This window comes from Thunnus maccoyii, chromosome 9 (assembly GCF_910596095.1).
Source record: "Thunnus maccoyii chromosome 9, fThuMac1.1, whole genome shotgun sequence".
In the NCBI taxonomy this organism is placed as follows: Eukaryota; Metazoa; Chordata; class Actinopteri; order Scombriformes; family Scombridae; genus Thunnus; species Thunnus maccoyii.
Genome location: NC_056541.1, coordinates 15,624,023 through 15,641,050, shown reverse-complemented (window position 1 = coordinate 15,641,050; position 17,028 = coordinate 15,624,023). Strand labels below are relative to the sequence as shown.

Genomic DNA, 17,028 nt, shown 5'->3' with positions numbered 1-17,028 from the left:
ATAATTTTATGCTAATAGCCATGAAATAAATTATTGTATTGATCTCAAGTCAAGATCCATTTAATAGAGGAATAAGTAATGTGGCTGTTCTGATGCCCAAACTCTGGTCAAATCTCATTTTAGAACTCTATGACTTTACATATAACTGAATATAATTGTTTCTCAGAGTGCAAGCAAATTAAGAAGTTTGTTTTTGCGATCATAGGAAATAAAACAAATTCTATCAGTGGGTTTCTGTAGTCTCATTCGCTCTCTGCTGACGAGATGGAAGAAGGGATTCACAGGCTACTGGCCTCCAACACAGACCTGCATCTACATGCCTTCTTCCATTTCTAGGGGATGTCCACCACCTAGTGTTGCAATGCTGTGACTGCGCATAACATGCAGTGTTATGGCTGGTGATTTTACTGTATGTTAAACATTTGGCATTACATTTACATTTCCGGTGAGTCAGAGCCAGTGATAGAAAGTGCATCTTCTCAAGTACTGTATTTGAATAACTATAATAAATATAATTATAATTTCAGAGACAAAAATTAAACATTTACTCCTGTTTTCATCCCAAAAGACTATGATGCAATGCTGTAGATGAAACTGGAGAACAGTACACAACATAGTTACAAATAGGTTCAGCCAACAATAACATTAAATGCTAATTACATGTTTATGTTTTGTAATTATAATCTAATATTTAATAATATAACACCAGCAATAGAATCAAATTAAGTACATTTACTCAAATACTGTCTTTAATTATAATTTTAAGGTACTTGCACTTTACTTGAGCATTTAAATTTTATGTTACTTTACACTCTTAGAGAACTATACTTGAATATACTGAAAGCAATAGTTACTAGTTCTTATAAAATTCTGGATTTTACAAACAAAACACGTAATGCAGTTATACAGTAGATTAAACAACAGTAGTGACAGTAGTAAAGTAGTTAATAGTAGATTCACCTCCGCCAGCTACAACATGAAAATACTGCTTACACAGTACTGCATCAGTAATAATAATCCAACAATATAAGGGAAGGTGATTGGCATCTGCTGCCACCTGCCCATTTGCACTATTGCATGTTGTATATTTTGTATGTTTTATGGTGCGTTGTGCTATGCGTAGCGTATATACTTTTGCTCTACTTTGGAGGAAGCAAAAGACAAATTTCCACTGAGATGGACAATAAAGTCAATCAATCAACAATATAACACTATTCTGCTGCACAAGTACTTAAACTTTTGTTGCTTTAAGTATAAATTCCTGCTAATACTTCTGTACTTTTGCTTAAGTAACATTTTAAATTCAAGACCTTTTTTATAATGGAGTACAGTATTTTAACATCATGGTATTACTACTTTTACTTAAGTAAAGGATCTGAATACTTCCTTCAACACTGGTCAAATGTATCTGATTTATACACCAAAGTGTATAAACCTGAAATACAGCCTGCAACAACATCTTGGCAAAAATGGATGCATTCATAACTGGTGTTATTATCATATATAACATTTATATGCTGTTTCTACTTAACAGGGTTGCAATGACAAACTGTTCCTTGAGATTGTTGGGACGGGCAGTAGTGCGTTTGGTTATTAGCAATCATTCATAATTATCAGATAATCAGATAATTATGAAATCAAGATATTGTTAACATTAATCAATAATTCTGGCACCAACTGTTGGATCTGTGGGGAGCACGGTTGGTTTTTAACAATAATTAACAATTATCAGTGATAATTATTTAATTATAAAATTAATAGAATTATTAATATGTATTAACAAATACGGGGCACCACCCCGAAACCGGGACCAATAACCAAACAAGGTAGTCTCATAAATGGGAGTTCACCTAGAATGTTAATATCTGAGATATCAACATTCGAGGGTGAACAAAGAAGGATGAATTCGAGCTCTGACTCCTTCAATCAGCCACTTTTCACAATATGTTACACACAATAATGACAAAAGAACTTCTTTAAAGATATAACAGTGTTTATTAAACTTAGCAAAATTAACAAAGTTAACAAATGCTTCATTCAATAAACAACTATTCTAAAATCTAATTCTACCAAACAGCTATGTACAGGGTTGGACACATGCAGGGGAATGTGTGTGTGTATGTATGTACCAAGATGGTGACTTGGCCTGACGTGATGATGTCGTCGGTCTACGACGCGGACGTGACTATGGGAGGAAGTCACGTCGCGCAAGAACTGGATGGCGGAAGTATGGCGGTGTCTTGGTTAAACTGAAGCAAGATGGCGCCACCTGGTGGTCGGCGTCTTGCACTCACCCAATTCCGTGAAAAACACACTAGTCTGATGGCGGATAAGGAAAAACAAAGCAAAGCTTTGTTCAACGTTATCTGACCATCAGATGTGCAAAACGATGTCGGTGCGTGTATCTGTGTGCGTGCGTGCGTGTGTGTGTTAGTCGCAAGAGAGGGAGAAGAAGGAAAGAAAGCGATCGTGAGGGGAAGAGAAGTGGTTCCTTTGTCCACAGACAGCGTGTGGTCGGACGGCAGTCTGTGACGCACGTTGTCTGGTTTCTGATCGACAAAGCAACTTACTTTCTCACTCACGGTGGCACAAACACAGCAGTAGTCTCGAGCGGGACAAACACAAAACAGTCTAGCGTGGTGAACACAACTAAACAGGCAGCAAACGTAAAATACTCCTCAGAGTAAAGCAGAGAAAAATTGACTCTGCGGTCCGTCAACTCACACAACAAGAACAATAGCAATAAAGCTAAAAAGCTAAATGCTAAACAACAGCAACTGATGCTGAAAAGAACGCACAACTAAAACTGCCTCTACCCAGACTTATGCCTCTTAGTCGCTCCAGAAAGTGAGCAGGGTGTGTGTGTAGTCCGTCTTTCTGTCCAACTTTGTCCTTGGCTCATATGCAGACGGTGGCCGTTCTCGCACGGTCGGCGAAAATCACAGCAGCTGGTTTTCAAGGTGTGGCAGAGAGAATAGCAGAGTCAACTTGGTGAAGAAAAGCGGGGCAGAGAAGTTCCACGTCTTTCTGAAGAAACTTTGTTTCTTCCTTCTCGAGAGAATTTGAGGACGCTGGTTGCAGCAGCGGTCTCTCTTGGATCCAGGAATGTGTTCAGGTGAACACGGGCGAAGTCTCGTCTCGTCCGGCAAGGGGAGTCTTCGATGAGGGGAAAACACGTGCGTGGGGTACCCCCTTTAGTCGAGCTGACTCACAGAGGAACAAAGGTTACCCCTAGCTCAGCGACATGGGAAAGGCATGTGCTTCAGGGCATGTTCAGTTTTTAAAGGGGCAGTGATGTCATGGCTGCGTCATCAGGACGCTCCGCTATGCAGGAGCGTCTCCGCCAATGAGAGACTGTATGTTGACTGTTCCCTGCTGAGGTGTGAAAATTGCAAAACATCCTTGAAAATGGAGTTTGCAATGGGCTCCCATTGTCTGTAAGCAGCATTTTGGCGCTATTCCTTTGTCTCTGGGGAAACAAAGGAAAACGCACCTTGTGGTCAGGCCTCACAGGTTACATATAGGCCTTCTCTGTGTGACCTCGTCGTTTGAGGCCCAACAAGATAAACAGCAGGTCAGCAGGTAACGCTGTTCATTTGGAATGAAAGACAGAGCTGAATTACTGCCAATGTCCTTCCGTCATTGTGGTGATAGAAAGATGGTGACAGAGAATACACACAAAGAATTCATTCATGAAAAAATGAGTACTACACAATAATATGCATGAAGCAATTGAGAATCCAAATGGGCCAGGCATATTAGGAGCAGAAAAAACTACAAATCACACCCACCTGGTGTAAGTGTGAGACAAGTCTCACACCTAAACCAGTCTGTAGGGAGTCACTAAAATGCCAAATATAGACATGAGTTCAGAAAGGATGCGGTCAGTCTGTCATCTTTTTCATTATCAATAAAGTAAATGTTCTGTGCTTCCATCCCACACTTGACTGCCCTCTGCAACAATGAAAGAACGAGAAACAAGAACCCAGATTAGGCAGAATCAACCCATGCTTTTATTTATCCATTGCATATAAAAACTTTTTTTTCATTCTTTTTATTTGTTTTTTACATAAAGTTGTATGATCTACAGTGCTATCCAATAGACTGCAATTAACAAGGAATCCATTAAAATAACATTTTAATTGTCCTGTGAAACTTCCAGACAAGTTGGCATTCTAAAGACATAACCCAAAAAATAATTGTCCTGAAGACCTTTTTTTTAAGTTACAGTTTGTGTTTTTCCTTTCATACCATAAAAAAATAGAACACATAATGAGAAAAGAACACACTGTTTCCATTGGTCCAGGGCTGTTTAGAATCTACAGTATGTGTGTCAAAACAAGAGTCCCTGTCACGGGACAATGATGCACTTCCCCAAAACCCTTCATCCCACCCCCCCAACCCCCCCTTCACTACAGAAATATACTGAACCCTCCTCTTGTCCACGCACAAAGATGTCAGTGGTTTTGGATATTGCAAGTAATGTGAGTGGAAGTGTGGGCCGAGCATAGATAAGCAACACACTGTCAGTGTTTCAGCCATAATTAATGCAGCAGTGGCTGAACATGCAGATGTGTCTCGAAGCCTGTGTGCTTCGTAGGCCGTGGTCGAGCAGCAACTACACACTCCTGTTGCACCCCATTCAGTGTTTGTAGCTGTAATACAACCAGAGGGATGTAGAGGACGCTGCAGTAACACAAAGTTACTCTCATATCGTCTACATCCAACAGGTTGAATCACATCTTTGAGTGTAGTGGCTGGGCCTGAGGAAGGTGCGAGTGGTTCAGACCAGGTCTACAGCAAATACGACTCTTGGACATCCGGCTATAGGCCACACACCACTCAAGTAGTTAATCTATGACTTGTGGTTGACCTGAATCTCTACAAGCTTCTGCACTGACAACATATTTTCTAAGCAGTGCCATATTTTTTGATAGAGCAATTTGTGTTTGGCTGTAAAAGTAAAAAGGCAACGTTTTCAAATTCAGGACAGGAGATCAGGACAACCCAAGCCAAAAGATTCACTAATGCAGCAAAAGAAAACTAGAAAATTAAAGAGGAAAAAAAAGGCTAAAGTAAATGACGTGTGTTGAATTTAAGGCACAGCCCATGGGCCAAGGAACAGTTTCTTTTTAAAAAACAATTTGGCTTTCCCCCTCTCTTCACTGAGCTAGTTCTCAGATAAGCAACATGTCGATGGATCATTTTTACACTGAAGCTCATGTGTAATAAACATTCTCTCAACAAGAGGTACGTAATACAGCCACACCATCACCAAAAGGGATGATAAGAATCAACCATTTACAACAAACGGCATTATGATAGTAATAACATTAATAATTATATATTATATACAGCACAATAAATATATGTTTGTAAACAGCGATAAAACCAGAAAATTTTATTACAGGTAAGGGCATCGGGTGAGGATGGAAAAAAAAGAAGAGAAAAATAAAATCTTGGCACAAACTGAAAGATTAAATTAAAAGTTTTGAAATGACACATAATTAAAGCAAGCACTCTTAAAAAAAAAGCAGTGTGCAGTATTCAAGTGAATTTTTTTTTCCTTTTTTGTACATTTGTTGATTTTTTTATATTTTATGTACACAGAGAAGAAAAAAAAGTATATTTGGGTATTGTAACTGGCAAGCCTGTGGTCTATGCTACAGTGAAATATTTACTGTACCACCTTTATATTGCAAAATGACTCAACAAATAGAAACATATACCAATAAATAATAGCATTAGGTGTAAAGTGAAAAATGAAAGAAACATGGAAAAGGAAGAGACTCTTGGCTGAGGTGTAAGACAGCATTGTTCAAGCCTAAGCCTGCATCAGTGAGTGTTTTGGCGCATTAAACATGAAAAATAATAAAGTGGTGATATATGAATATATCAGTGCATTAGATTATCTACGTAGAGGATAGTCTCATCTGATGACTACGCAACGGAGCTGATTGTCTTGTCGAAAAACAAAGACAGCAACAGAGTTTTATGTTGTTATGGCAAAATTAATTACTATTCTGATGAAAAATAAATTCATGTAGCATAACCAAAAACGAACTGGCATGACTGACGACAAGCATCAAACAAAAATGGGCAAAATTTTCTTTTTTTTCTTTTTTCTTTTTTTAAAAAGGACAAAAAAAGCTTTCATAACATTGGTATAAAATCACCCCAGTAATTTTTAACACCAGTACTATTTCTGTATACTCGGAGCACTAATCAAGCTTCTAAAAAAAGGTGCTTTTTGTATCAACTACAAAGCATTGCATTGTCTCAGGATGTGTTCAAAAGAACTGCAGGCAACAATAATAAAATTTAAAGGCTTCATCCACGTCACAAACAAATTCAATGAGAGCAAAGACTTCAGGTGTCTGCTTCCTCTTTAGTGAAAACTTAAAAGTAATCAAAATTATATTATTATGAATAAATTCCAATTTCAACTCACAGGACTAACCAAATATGAGTATAGTGGCATGGGAATAGTAGTATAAATGCTATTGGAGCAAGTGCAAACACCTCAGAACACTCCTCATGTAATCCAGCTGTAAAAATACCCCTTTCAAACACTGAAAATTTGTGACACATTTCTCCCCGTTGGTTTCCACAATTTCCAAAAAGTTCTCTCATCGTCTTTGCTAACAAAAGAAAGCCTAGGATTGCAAAAGTAAATTCTAGAAAATATCTGAATTTTACATACAGTACGATACAAAAATTAAAGAGGTCTAGGACAGCAGCATTGCTGTTTAGATTTGAGCTTTGTGTCAGTCAGGTTTTCAAGGAAGACTTCCGCGTCAGAAATGTGTCTCAAAAGGCTCCCCAGTGTGCTGCAGCTTTCATCTCTGCGCCATCCTGTCAGGTTTTCAGCGGAACGGCAGCATAACAAGCCTCCTAATTCGTAGTGGGGAGGAGATGACCTAACAGAGAGAGAGATTCTCCTTGAACACACTGATAACTTTCTCTGTAGAATATGGGCACTTGATAAAACACAGAAACACTGCTAAACTTTCAGGCAAGGCTGAGACAAAGCGGAGGGAAGGAAAATGTGATATTATGTGTCGTTACGAACAGCACTGAGCAGACTGTGAACTGCTTGCCCATGTCCTAAAATTAAGCTTGTAAAGGGGAGGTTGTAAAAGAAAGAAATAAAGACACACCACGTCAGTACGAACGGGAATGGAAAGGAGTTTTCCTGAGTGCAAAAAAACTTGAAGAAGTACCAGTGGGCGTGTCTGAACAAAGCTGACAGGAGGAGTGGCCAAGGTGGAAAGCAGCGCACGCTTTGGAACCATAAACATAGATGTATAAAAAACACAGAGAGACTCCACAAAACCCAAAAAATATTCTATAAATAATCATCTGTCATTACTAAGAAGAACAGTTAGATGCTGTCCATAAACTGCTATGTGTCGGGGGATTTCTCTTTCTCCTTTTCCTCCTCCTCCTCCTCCTCCTCTGCTACCTCTTCCTCCACAACACAAGGTTGTGAGGAGGGAGTCTCCCCCTCTACTGCTACCTCCTCCTCTTCTTCATCCTCCCCCACCTGTTCGTCCAAGGGAATCTCTGTCGATTCAGAGTCCTGCGTACAGAGTGTTTTAGAGTCAGTACAGCTGTTTTCCTCCTCTTCCTCCTCCTCCTCTTCTTCCTCCTCCTCCGGCTGGCTGCCGCTGTCCTTCTCTGTGTCCGACTCCCCGTCCTCCTCCAGGGTGAGCTCAAACTGGAACTTGTCCCCTCCTGGGGGCCGACTGCCGTCCTCAGGCTCATCCAAGGCAGGAGAGGGGCTTTGGGGGATGGTGCTTTGGTACCACTCCCTGTTATCTTCCAATGTGTCCAGGATGTCCTGGGCATCTGGGTGGACCAGGTCAGCCCACGTCTCCCACAAAGGGTGAACGATGTAGTCTATGAAACCGACCTACAGGATACATGGGGAGAAAGAAATGGTCTTTCAGTGAGTGTCTATGTATGGTATGCATGTGCTTGTACATTTGTGTGATTGAGTGCATTACCTGGCTTTTTTCTACTGAGGCGTTGTGTTTGTCACACATGGGGCTGATCTCCATGCCCCTCTCCCTCTCTCGGTCACCCTGGCTGAAGAACTCCTCCATGATGCGGTCCGTCCACTGCCGGTACAGCTGCAGAGGCTTGGTGGGGTTGCTAAGGTCTGCACAGTGCACCATGTTCTGGAGAACCTGAATATAACAAAAACAAGCAATATGTCCAACAATAAAGGATAGGCTGAAGCATAAGGTCACACATTTATGAAATTTTGGACTGAAAATGGTTAATTTAAAACAAGAAGAGGCTGAGTAAAGTCAGGCAGTGGTTTCATGCAGAGTTCAACTTTGGTGAACTTTGCTGCAAAATACTCCTGCCTGAGACCAACTACAACCCATCTTGACAGTGGTGACCTTTATGAGAAATGAAAGAACTGGAGAGTCTAAAATAAAGCAAGCTATTATATCAGCTGTGTTGCTCGACCCACAAGTAGTCAGTATGTCACCAAGCTTTCAGCACTGTGACAGATGCTGGGGTGACCGAGCACTAATGTTACTGTTTTCTGCTGATCCAATGTAGAAAAAAAAAAAAAAACATAAGTAGAAGTGTTGCAGAATAACCAAGTTTTTCTCTGAACGGTGTTAATGCATGAGACTGACCGAAAGTACAGTAAAAATGGATCTTTGTGTGCAGCTTGAGTCTGACCTGTATCCTGTCTGAGTAGTTGTCCAGCAGCAAGACACCAGAGCTGGTCACCTTTTTGGTTTCCACCATGGTTTTCAGATCAGCCAGTAGATTCATGTGCTTGGACATGTCTGTTGCTAGCACCTTGGAAAACCCAGAACAAACGGGATATATATATTATGTACAATATACATTATTTATCATTATTATAGTAGAATATTCAGCCTAACATATAATGTACAGGTAGCAGTGACTGCAGGATAAATGGAAATATTATATAACTGCTTGTAATGTGCACTATATAATGTATGATGTAAAATATATTCCACACTTTCCACTATTACTATTACAATACAAACTATTCACTTTGTATTGACATGTAAGAGAGGCAACTAATCTGACTATTAACTTACGATGTCAATGACCATCTTTCGCAGTGATTGTCGTTGTTTTTTGGTCAAGTTTTGGAAGATGTCACAGTTCTCTTCTTGTAGCAGTTTGAAACCCACTGCTAGATGGTGATTCTCCAACACTGACGAGTCATTGTACATCAGCGCGAGCTCTGAATCTGCATGGAAGACACAATTTACAATTTTAGTTTGACATTTCAGGCTTTTCAGGCTCTGAAAAAAACAAAATTCTATGAAAACCTAACTTGAAACAGATGAGAATTAATATAAATTTTAAAAAACAAGACATCTCTTTTGGCAATGCATATACAAGTTACATGTTTTAAACTAATTTAACTAAACAGAGCTACAAATTACGCTACTGATCGCACATCCAAACTGTTACATATACACATGTATTATACATATCTTTCTCACTGAGCGGTGGAAAGCACCAGCATGTTTTCCACTGAGAGGTTTCCCCACTCTGGGTCATTTGAAGGTCCTCTCGCTGTATTTAGATTTTCCATTAAGATGCATTAGTCTTGGCCACAGTGGAACACAGCAGCAAAAAGGAGAAAGGGGATCCTGCTCTGTTGCTCTGTGGCTGACAGAGGATCAGTCTGGTGGCTCGTAACTAGGATGACTCACACTGCCTTTACTGCAGGGATTCCCCATTTGGGCTTATGGGAAGCACAACACATATTGTGTGTAAAGTGCGTGAGACTGCGGAGTGTGTTTTGTCTGATAAGGCATTTATGCAACACTCACATTTGTAATGGTCTCTACAAGGGTTGTTTAAGGTAATACCCAATAGATATAAACTCTATTTGTTTGTGTTTTCCTCTAAATTGCCAAATGAAGGCGATGTTTGTGGCACCTCCAGCTAGGAGTGAGTGAGTCAGTTAAAGCAGAGAGATATCAGGGGCTCAGTGTCTTGCTTTAGGACACTCCAACCAAACACAACACCCTGAACCCTGTTAATGTGGTTAAATGGTTACTTCACCCAAATTGCAAATACTAATTACATATATCCAGCTCAGATTTCTGTCTCTCACATGAATGCTCATAGCAATAAAAATTACACCAAAAAAAAAAAAAAAATTAACAGCAACATCTCTTTCCACAGTCCCCATTACTCTGGAAAGTTCACAGGGCTCACTGTCAGGAGTTTCCTTTAGGACTATTAGAAACTGGGATATCAATTGTGGAAAGAGATGTCGCAGCTGAATCTTTTTAAAAATATTTTTTTTATTGCAAGGAAAACCCCAGATGAAATTCCATTTGCCTCCGTTGTATTGTAACTTGGTCCCAGAGTAAGATTTTTTCCAGCAATTCAAATAGCTCTGATGTCATGCTCAGTGTTTCCGTAGTTGAGAAAACAACTAGGCCAACTGTGAGCTTTATAGTTAGGATTAAGAGTGAGAATGTCATCTTTCTGGGTTAGAGACTTAAAAATGGTGACATATAAAATGCAACAGAAACAGTGGCGTGAAGTGTTGATGACATTGACGCAGCTATGCAGGCTTTTGTTAGTCAACTGCAGAAATAAAAAGTTTTAAAAGGACATATTTCTTTGATTGGCATGAGATTCTAGCAGTCGACGTGTTTGTGTCAACTGAAAATGATTCCTGTCACTGCTAATTGGTTAGGGCAAAATAACACCCCTTCCAAAATGGAAAAATTTACATGCTAACTGCAACTGGCTGAGAAATCTTTGTGATTTTTTTAATTTGGGTGAATCAACCATGTGGACTCTTTGATCCATATCCATTCATCCACACAATGTGGCCTACTACATCTGCATACATGTGTTTTAGGTGGATGTTTTTTTTTTCTTTCCCAGAAAAGATGTTAGCCTGAGCAGAGAATGATGTTGTGTTACAGGGAAAAGGCACTATTGATCTCCTCTTTGAACTCCTCTGCCTTGGAATCACATGTCAAAGCCATCACACGTGACAAAAAAGAAAAACATGCTAGTGAAGACATGCACATATGCATGAACATTATGTTAATATGTGTGCGCGTGTGTTCTGTTTTGAATATTTCTGCCCTCTAATCATGTATCCTAGTTTGGTTTACATATGAAATTTCATTGATGAAAGAAAGGTTCATTGCTAGCGTGTGTGTGCTAGTGAGGCAGAGGCTACAGTGTGCATGTTCCCACCTGGGTATGAGACTTTGAGCGCGTGCGTGTGTGTGTGCGTGTGTATGTAAATGCGCACTAATGACGCTGCTAAGCCACTGACGTAGCTGCTAAGACAGCGCTGTATTTAGACTCACTGGTGTTGATGAGGAACTGGTTGGAAACTCCAGGATGGTCCACATCGTGAATAGCACTGGCAAAGATGGCAGCTAGGATCTCAAGATCTGTGAACACAGCCTGGAAGAAAGAACCGAGCAAAGAGGGGAGGAGGGCATTGATGAGAGAATCAAATCATTGGACAAAAATATCCTTGCAAGTAAAAGCCACTGATTGGACTGTGAGCTAGAGTTTGATTGAAGCTGACTGTGGAGGTGTGGGCTGTGTGGTTGAGCATACGTGTATATGTCTGTGAATGTGTGTGAGCATGTTCAATTGGTTTGTGTGTGTATATGTGTGTGTGATGTGTGTGTGTGTGGGCGTACACCTCACCTCGAGGGCGGGGGTGGATAGCAGCACGTGAGTTGACTGGGTGACGTCAGCAGCATGGATGTTGTTATGGTAGGCCACATCGCCATGATAATGGTCTTCTAAGGTCATCAGGTATGTTATAAAGGTGTCAAGTGGAATTTTAAAAGTTTTTAACAAGTCTCGCTCCTACAAACCCAAAAACACAAAAAGGAGTTTACCGTCAAAACGAACACTTCCTCAGCAGTGAAAAATCAAATCAAGACAAAAAGAAAAAGTGATGGTCGTTACCTGGAATATTGTATACATCATGACTGTCAGTGGCCGATTCCCAGAGAACTCTGAGATTTTAAAAACGTTAAGGCCCCATTTATTCACATGCTCCAGCTCCTGATGAAGGAATATAAAGAGACATTCAGAAAAAAACAAAACATTTTTAATCTTTTCCTTCTTTTGTTCCTTATTCTAACCCCATCTCCTTCTCCATCCTTCTTTTCCTTCATCGCTATCCAAAATACATTTCTGAGAGTGTGTATTTATGTGAACGTGACAAACAGCACAGCGTTTGCCAGGACACACAAACGCACCTTAGCGAGTTCATCCTCGGTCTCGGTCTTGACCCCGAAGCGAGGGATATTGGAGTTTGTGAGGCTGGAGGAGTGTTGCAGCTTTTTCACCCCGCTGATCTGAGACATTGGCTTGTTCTTCTTCTCCTTCTCCTTCTGCGTCTGAGGGGATGGCATCTCCACTTCATGTTGCTTGTCTGAAACATACATGGATATGACATATGAGGTTGATTGAAGTCTCAATAGAAATATGCTTTGGGTTTGTGTTGTAGTGGTTAAATCAGATAAAACTAGAAATATCGCCTTACAGTTGTATGACCCCGCCAACCCTTAAAATTGTAGTTTACATTTTGTCTACACTCATATAATATTTGTAGTGAAGACTTTGAAGGAATTTATTAAAAGGTATAAAGTGCATTCACATGCTTGGCCAATAAAGCTGATTCTGATAGCCGTTGTAGCCATGACAGTAGACAAAGCTTCAGATATGGATGTTGCTGCAAAGAAGCTATAAATTCTAAAATGTGGATGCTTCATACACATCTTCAACCCAGCAGCACAGAAGATCTATACAATCACCACAGTTTCACGGTGGGCACCCTAGATTAGTGTCACCGATTCAGTATCCGACCAAATGTGAAATATGGTCACAATCTCCCCTTCTGTTCCTAAGTTATGATGTTGAATAATGGCCAGATATGCGTTTTTGCAGAACATTATGATATCAGAGTGAAGTTGACCTTTGACCTTTTGGATATAAAATGTCAACACTTCATCCTTTTATCCTATCTCATTCATAAGAATGGGACTGACTGGAGGTCACAGTGACCTTGACCTTTGACCACCAAAATCTAAACAGCTTGCTTCTAGAAAGAGTGTGCGAATTTCATACGATGACACTTCTATATTCTGCTGTAAGTAGAAACTGGTTTATCTTGTTTATGTGAATATAAACAGTATGAATACTGCTCGTCTGTAGCTAAGTACAACAAGGGACACATTCTGAAGATTTCACCATATTAATTCTCATTGTTCAGGCGGAACAGAGATTTTTTTTTTTATTTCGAACCAGTGAGTCTATCTTCCTGTGTCATCACTCACCCAGGAAGGTGCTGGAGATGAACTCAGACACCTGGTTCCCAGAACGGCTCATCTCTGATAGGTGAGTCAGCTCCCTGTTCAACATCCTCTTGAACTGAAATGCACACACACACACACACACACACACACACACACACACACACACACAGGGATAAGGAGTTTGACAGTGTGTAATACAGGGCAGAAAAAAAAATCACAATTACAGTACATTTTTTAATAGAGTCATCATATACACATCTAAATACATCAGGTAACAGTTCAAAAGACAAATAAACAGTGCTCATTTGACTTCACAATTTTGACTCACAACTTTCACTGTGATGAAAATATAGTTTCATGATGTCAGTGGAAAAATCTAATTATTTTGTCAGCTTGGAATTTTACTGGAAGACTTCACATCACAGAATCACAGAAGCTGTACCCAGGATTGTCACCATCTCTGATGAACATATGCACACATACACACACACACACACACACACACACACACACACACAGGTCAGAGGGCTACTGCCTAATAATCAGTAACCCATTTTCACAGTTTTTTTCTTTCAATTGCATTTTCCTCCTCTGCCGCACCACCTGTTTATCCCTCTCTCCCCCACATCATTCTCTCTTCCTCTCCTGTGCCTAATTGGAGTGGAAGACCTAAATTTAGCTCTGGCTTTTCATTTGAAGACCAAACTAATTGATGTGGAGGACAATGCTTGAAATCAGGGATTTTCCAAAGTAGATGCAAAACAACAGAGTTACGAAACGACTCGCAAAAAACAAAACCTCTCGAACAAAGCCTCTGCATTGTCTGAATTATTCTGGCTTTGGTCTAAATGCATAATGGTACGTATATTGATTAATATTGATCACTTAAAATAGACCATTACAATACTGCAGAGTGCTTACTGCGCAATTGTGTACTGACATCCTATTGAATAACACCCATGGGTATTCACTGGGTGCCTTTTTAAAATGGAGACACAAGAGGTAAAGGACCATCTGTAGTGTAATGTCAGGTAGTAAGAGCCAGCACAGTAGCAAAACAACAGATACATGTCAGTAAAGCTGTATTTAGATCAAACTAAATTAATAAAACAAATAAATTGAATGCTAGAGATTACTACTTTTCCCTCCCTACATCCCTCATTACATCAAACAATATGGAGCAACCAGCTACCCAGAGGATTACTGACCTAAAAAGGTGTTCACAGAGCTCTTAGAGTTACTGGTTTAGCCCACATCAGAGCACACTTGTGTCATTAAAATCATGAAATGACTAAATAATGATTATAAGGTGTATAAATGCATCAAAAGATCCATGATTTTAAATCCCAACTCACTTCAAAATGTAACTACATATGTTTTTCTGTGCACCATCAGCTATCCATCAAAATGGATAATGGATCCAGAAATGTCACACCTATGAAGCATCATTCCATGGGTGACATGTTGGCAAGTTATATACAGTCTGTACTTTCTAATTGTGGTATCATGCATCCAAATCTTTGTCAAGGATAAATCTCAGTGACAAAATTACTTCCATTCTCTGGAAATGAAATTCAACACATCACATTAAAATAGGTGTAGGGAAAAAAAAACATACCTGACTAATGATTTAAAATAAACGCATTCAAGACCACATCTTACCTTTATATATCCCCAGGACACAGAGAGCAAATAATTTGCTTCAGGCATTTTGACAAATCAACAAAAAAGATCCAGAAACGGAAAGGTATAGGTTTATAGCCCAAAATACAGTTCGGGTGATGAAAGCACTAGACAGCTAGCAAAACAAAAACAGTCCACAGCTCTGGCTACTAAAAATTCTCAACCTGAAGAGCCTTCAGAGCTCGGTTTAGTGTAAATCAGCTGTACAGAATCCATAAATGAAGCATCATGTTTATGTCCTGAGAATTTCCACAGAAACAAGCCCATGTTCCAGGAAGCAGAGAGGAAAAGCAGATTCTGAGAGAGGAGCGGATAAAAGGTGGCTCCCCAAAGATCCAATGAGAGCATATCGTGACCACACACACTGTGATACACACTGACATGTGCACGCGCACACACACACACACACACATATACACTTGGATACAGGAACACACTGCTGAGGTCGTGAATAATTGATGATGGTGCGGATGCTTGGTAGATGCCAAAGCACCAGGACAGCAAAATTTTCCAGTCAACAGCTCCCAAACAGGGCTGGCTGCCTGACTGCTTGCTTCAGTGTCTATGACACAAGCTCCCATGTGAAGAGCACAGGCTGCTTCTCTCACAGTGTCACACAGTGGCAGCAAATCAGGGCCCAGATATGAAAGAAGTGTGAGCTCATCATCACCTCTGATTGGCTTGGATTGGAACAGACTTGAGGTCACCTGCTGTGTGATTGGCTGGGACTGAAGTCAGTGGAAAATCTACCCCTTCCTTTTTCCTTCAATTCCTGCAGTGTGGTGGGGGGGCAGAGGGGGGATTTTGTGTGTGTTTTTGCATGTGAGTACGTGCTTGTTTGTGTTTATGCAAGACTTATTCACATAACACGCAACAGTATGTGTGTACGTGACCTAACCTTCTGTACAGTTTGATGTGTAAGCACAGGTTATCTCACCCATCATGATACAATATTGAAAAACTGAGGTTTCATGCCAGTAAAACTGTATTCATGGGAGGTGAGTCACAGTAACATCACTGATGAGATGATGTAAATACATGAAAACCCATTAATGTTGCAAAGAGAATGAGCGTCACAGTTATATGAAGTGGGTTCTTTAGGACAGAGACTGAAAGCAACGTGTCCACACAGGCGGCTGTGGGTGTCACAGAGGTCAAGAGGTTGCCGCTTTATATGAAAATGGGTCAAACTTTATCGAAGCGATAGTTTTAATGAAATTTTCCGAATCATTAGTAGTACAAACTGTTCCCTTATAAAATAAACTGAAACCATCTATTGCTACTGATTCAATAGCAGTCAATAACTATAATAATTATATAATTAATAATTGTTTTACTGTTATTTTATTTAATCAAGTAGTCCCATAGAGGCCAAGATCTACTTTTCAAGAGAGACTTGAGAACAAAAAACATTGTCTGATAACAGTCAGATCTAACATTCAACCACACAACCAGCGCTCAAAACCATGGCCATGGTTAAGAAAATATGTAGTCAGATACAAATAAATTAAAGGGGAATGAAATAATCTAGCTTGAGAGCTCTTTGCAGTTCATTCTATGTAAAAAGGTGCACAGTACCTGAATCCTGCCATACATATGTAATGTCTTAGGAATTACCGTCCTGTAGTTTTCAGTGCAGACAGGTATTAAACCTCAAAAACTGTTGAGTACTGACAGTTGACATCAGAGGTCTGGTCAGATTCATGATCTTGTTTGCTTATTCTATGATCAGACAGTTCCTAATTTATATCAACATTTTGCCAGTTTTAGACTACTTTTATTAGGCAAAGTTCTTGTTTTGCTGTTCAACATTTGATGACTTTGGATTCTTTTGTCAAATGAAAAAGGGGTTTCCAAAGTGTTGATAAGAGTGTTTTGTTTTACTGAAACTCAGGTATAATAGCAACACTAATAGCAAAATATTTCAAATGATGCCCAGCATGAATTACAAGGCAATTTTTAATATCATATGTATTTTTACATCCATAACATGAGATGATCCCTCCTAGTCAATACA

At 39.8% G+C, this 17,028-nt stretch overlaps 1 protein-coding gene across 4 annotated transcripts in view; it reads right to left on the bottom strand.

Moving 5' to 3' along the window:
* Window positions 1-4,409: 4,409 nt before the first annotated feature.
* The window catches only part of pde4d (phosphodiesterase 4D, cAMP-specific), a 148,898-nt gene continuing 136,279 nt past the window's right edge, over window positions 4,410-17,028 (bottom strand). For all 4 annotated transcript variants that reach the window (XM_042421062.1, XM_042421063.1, XM_042421065.1 and 1 more), the window contains 9 exons: window positions 13,350-13,443; window positions 12,270-12,445; window positions 11,974-12,072; window positions 11,707-11,871; window positions 11,355-11,454; window positions 9,096-9,250; window positions 8,704-8,826; window positions 8,010-8,192; window positions 4,410-7,915 (listed from right to left, as the gene is read on the bottom strand). In XM_042421062.1, the coding sequence (XP_042276996.1) occupies window positions 7,406-7,915; window positions 8,010-8,192; window positions 8,704-8,826; window positions 9,096-9,250; window positions 11,355-11,454; window positions 11,707-11,871; window positions 11,974-12,072; window positions 12,270-12,445; window positions 13,350-13,443 (1,605 nt within the window). In that variant the 3' untranslated portion in view covers window positions 4,410-7,405. The remainder of the gene's footprint in view (window positions 7,916-8,009; window positions 8,193-8,703; window positions 8,827-9,095; window positions 9,251-11,354; window positions 11,455-11,706; window positions 11,872-11,973; window positions 12,073-12,269; window positions 12,446-13,349; window positions 13,444-17,028) is intronic.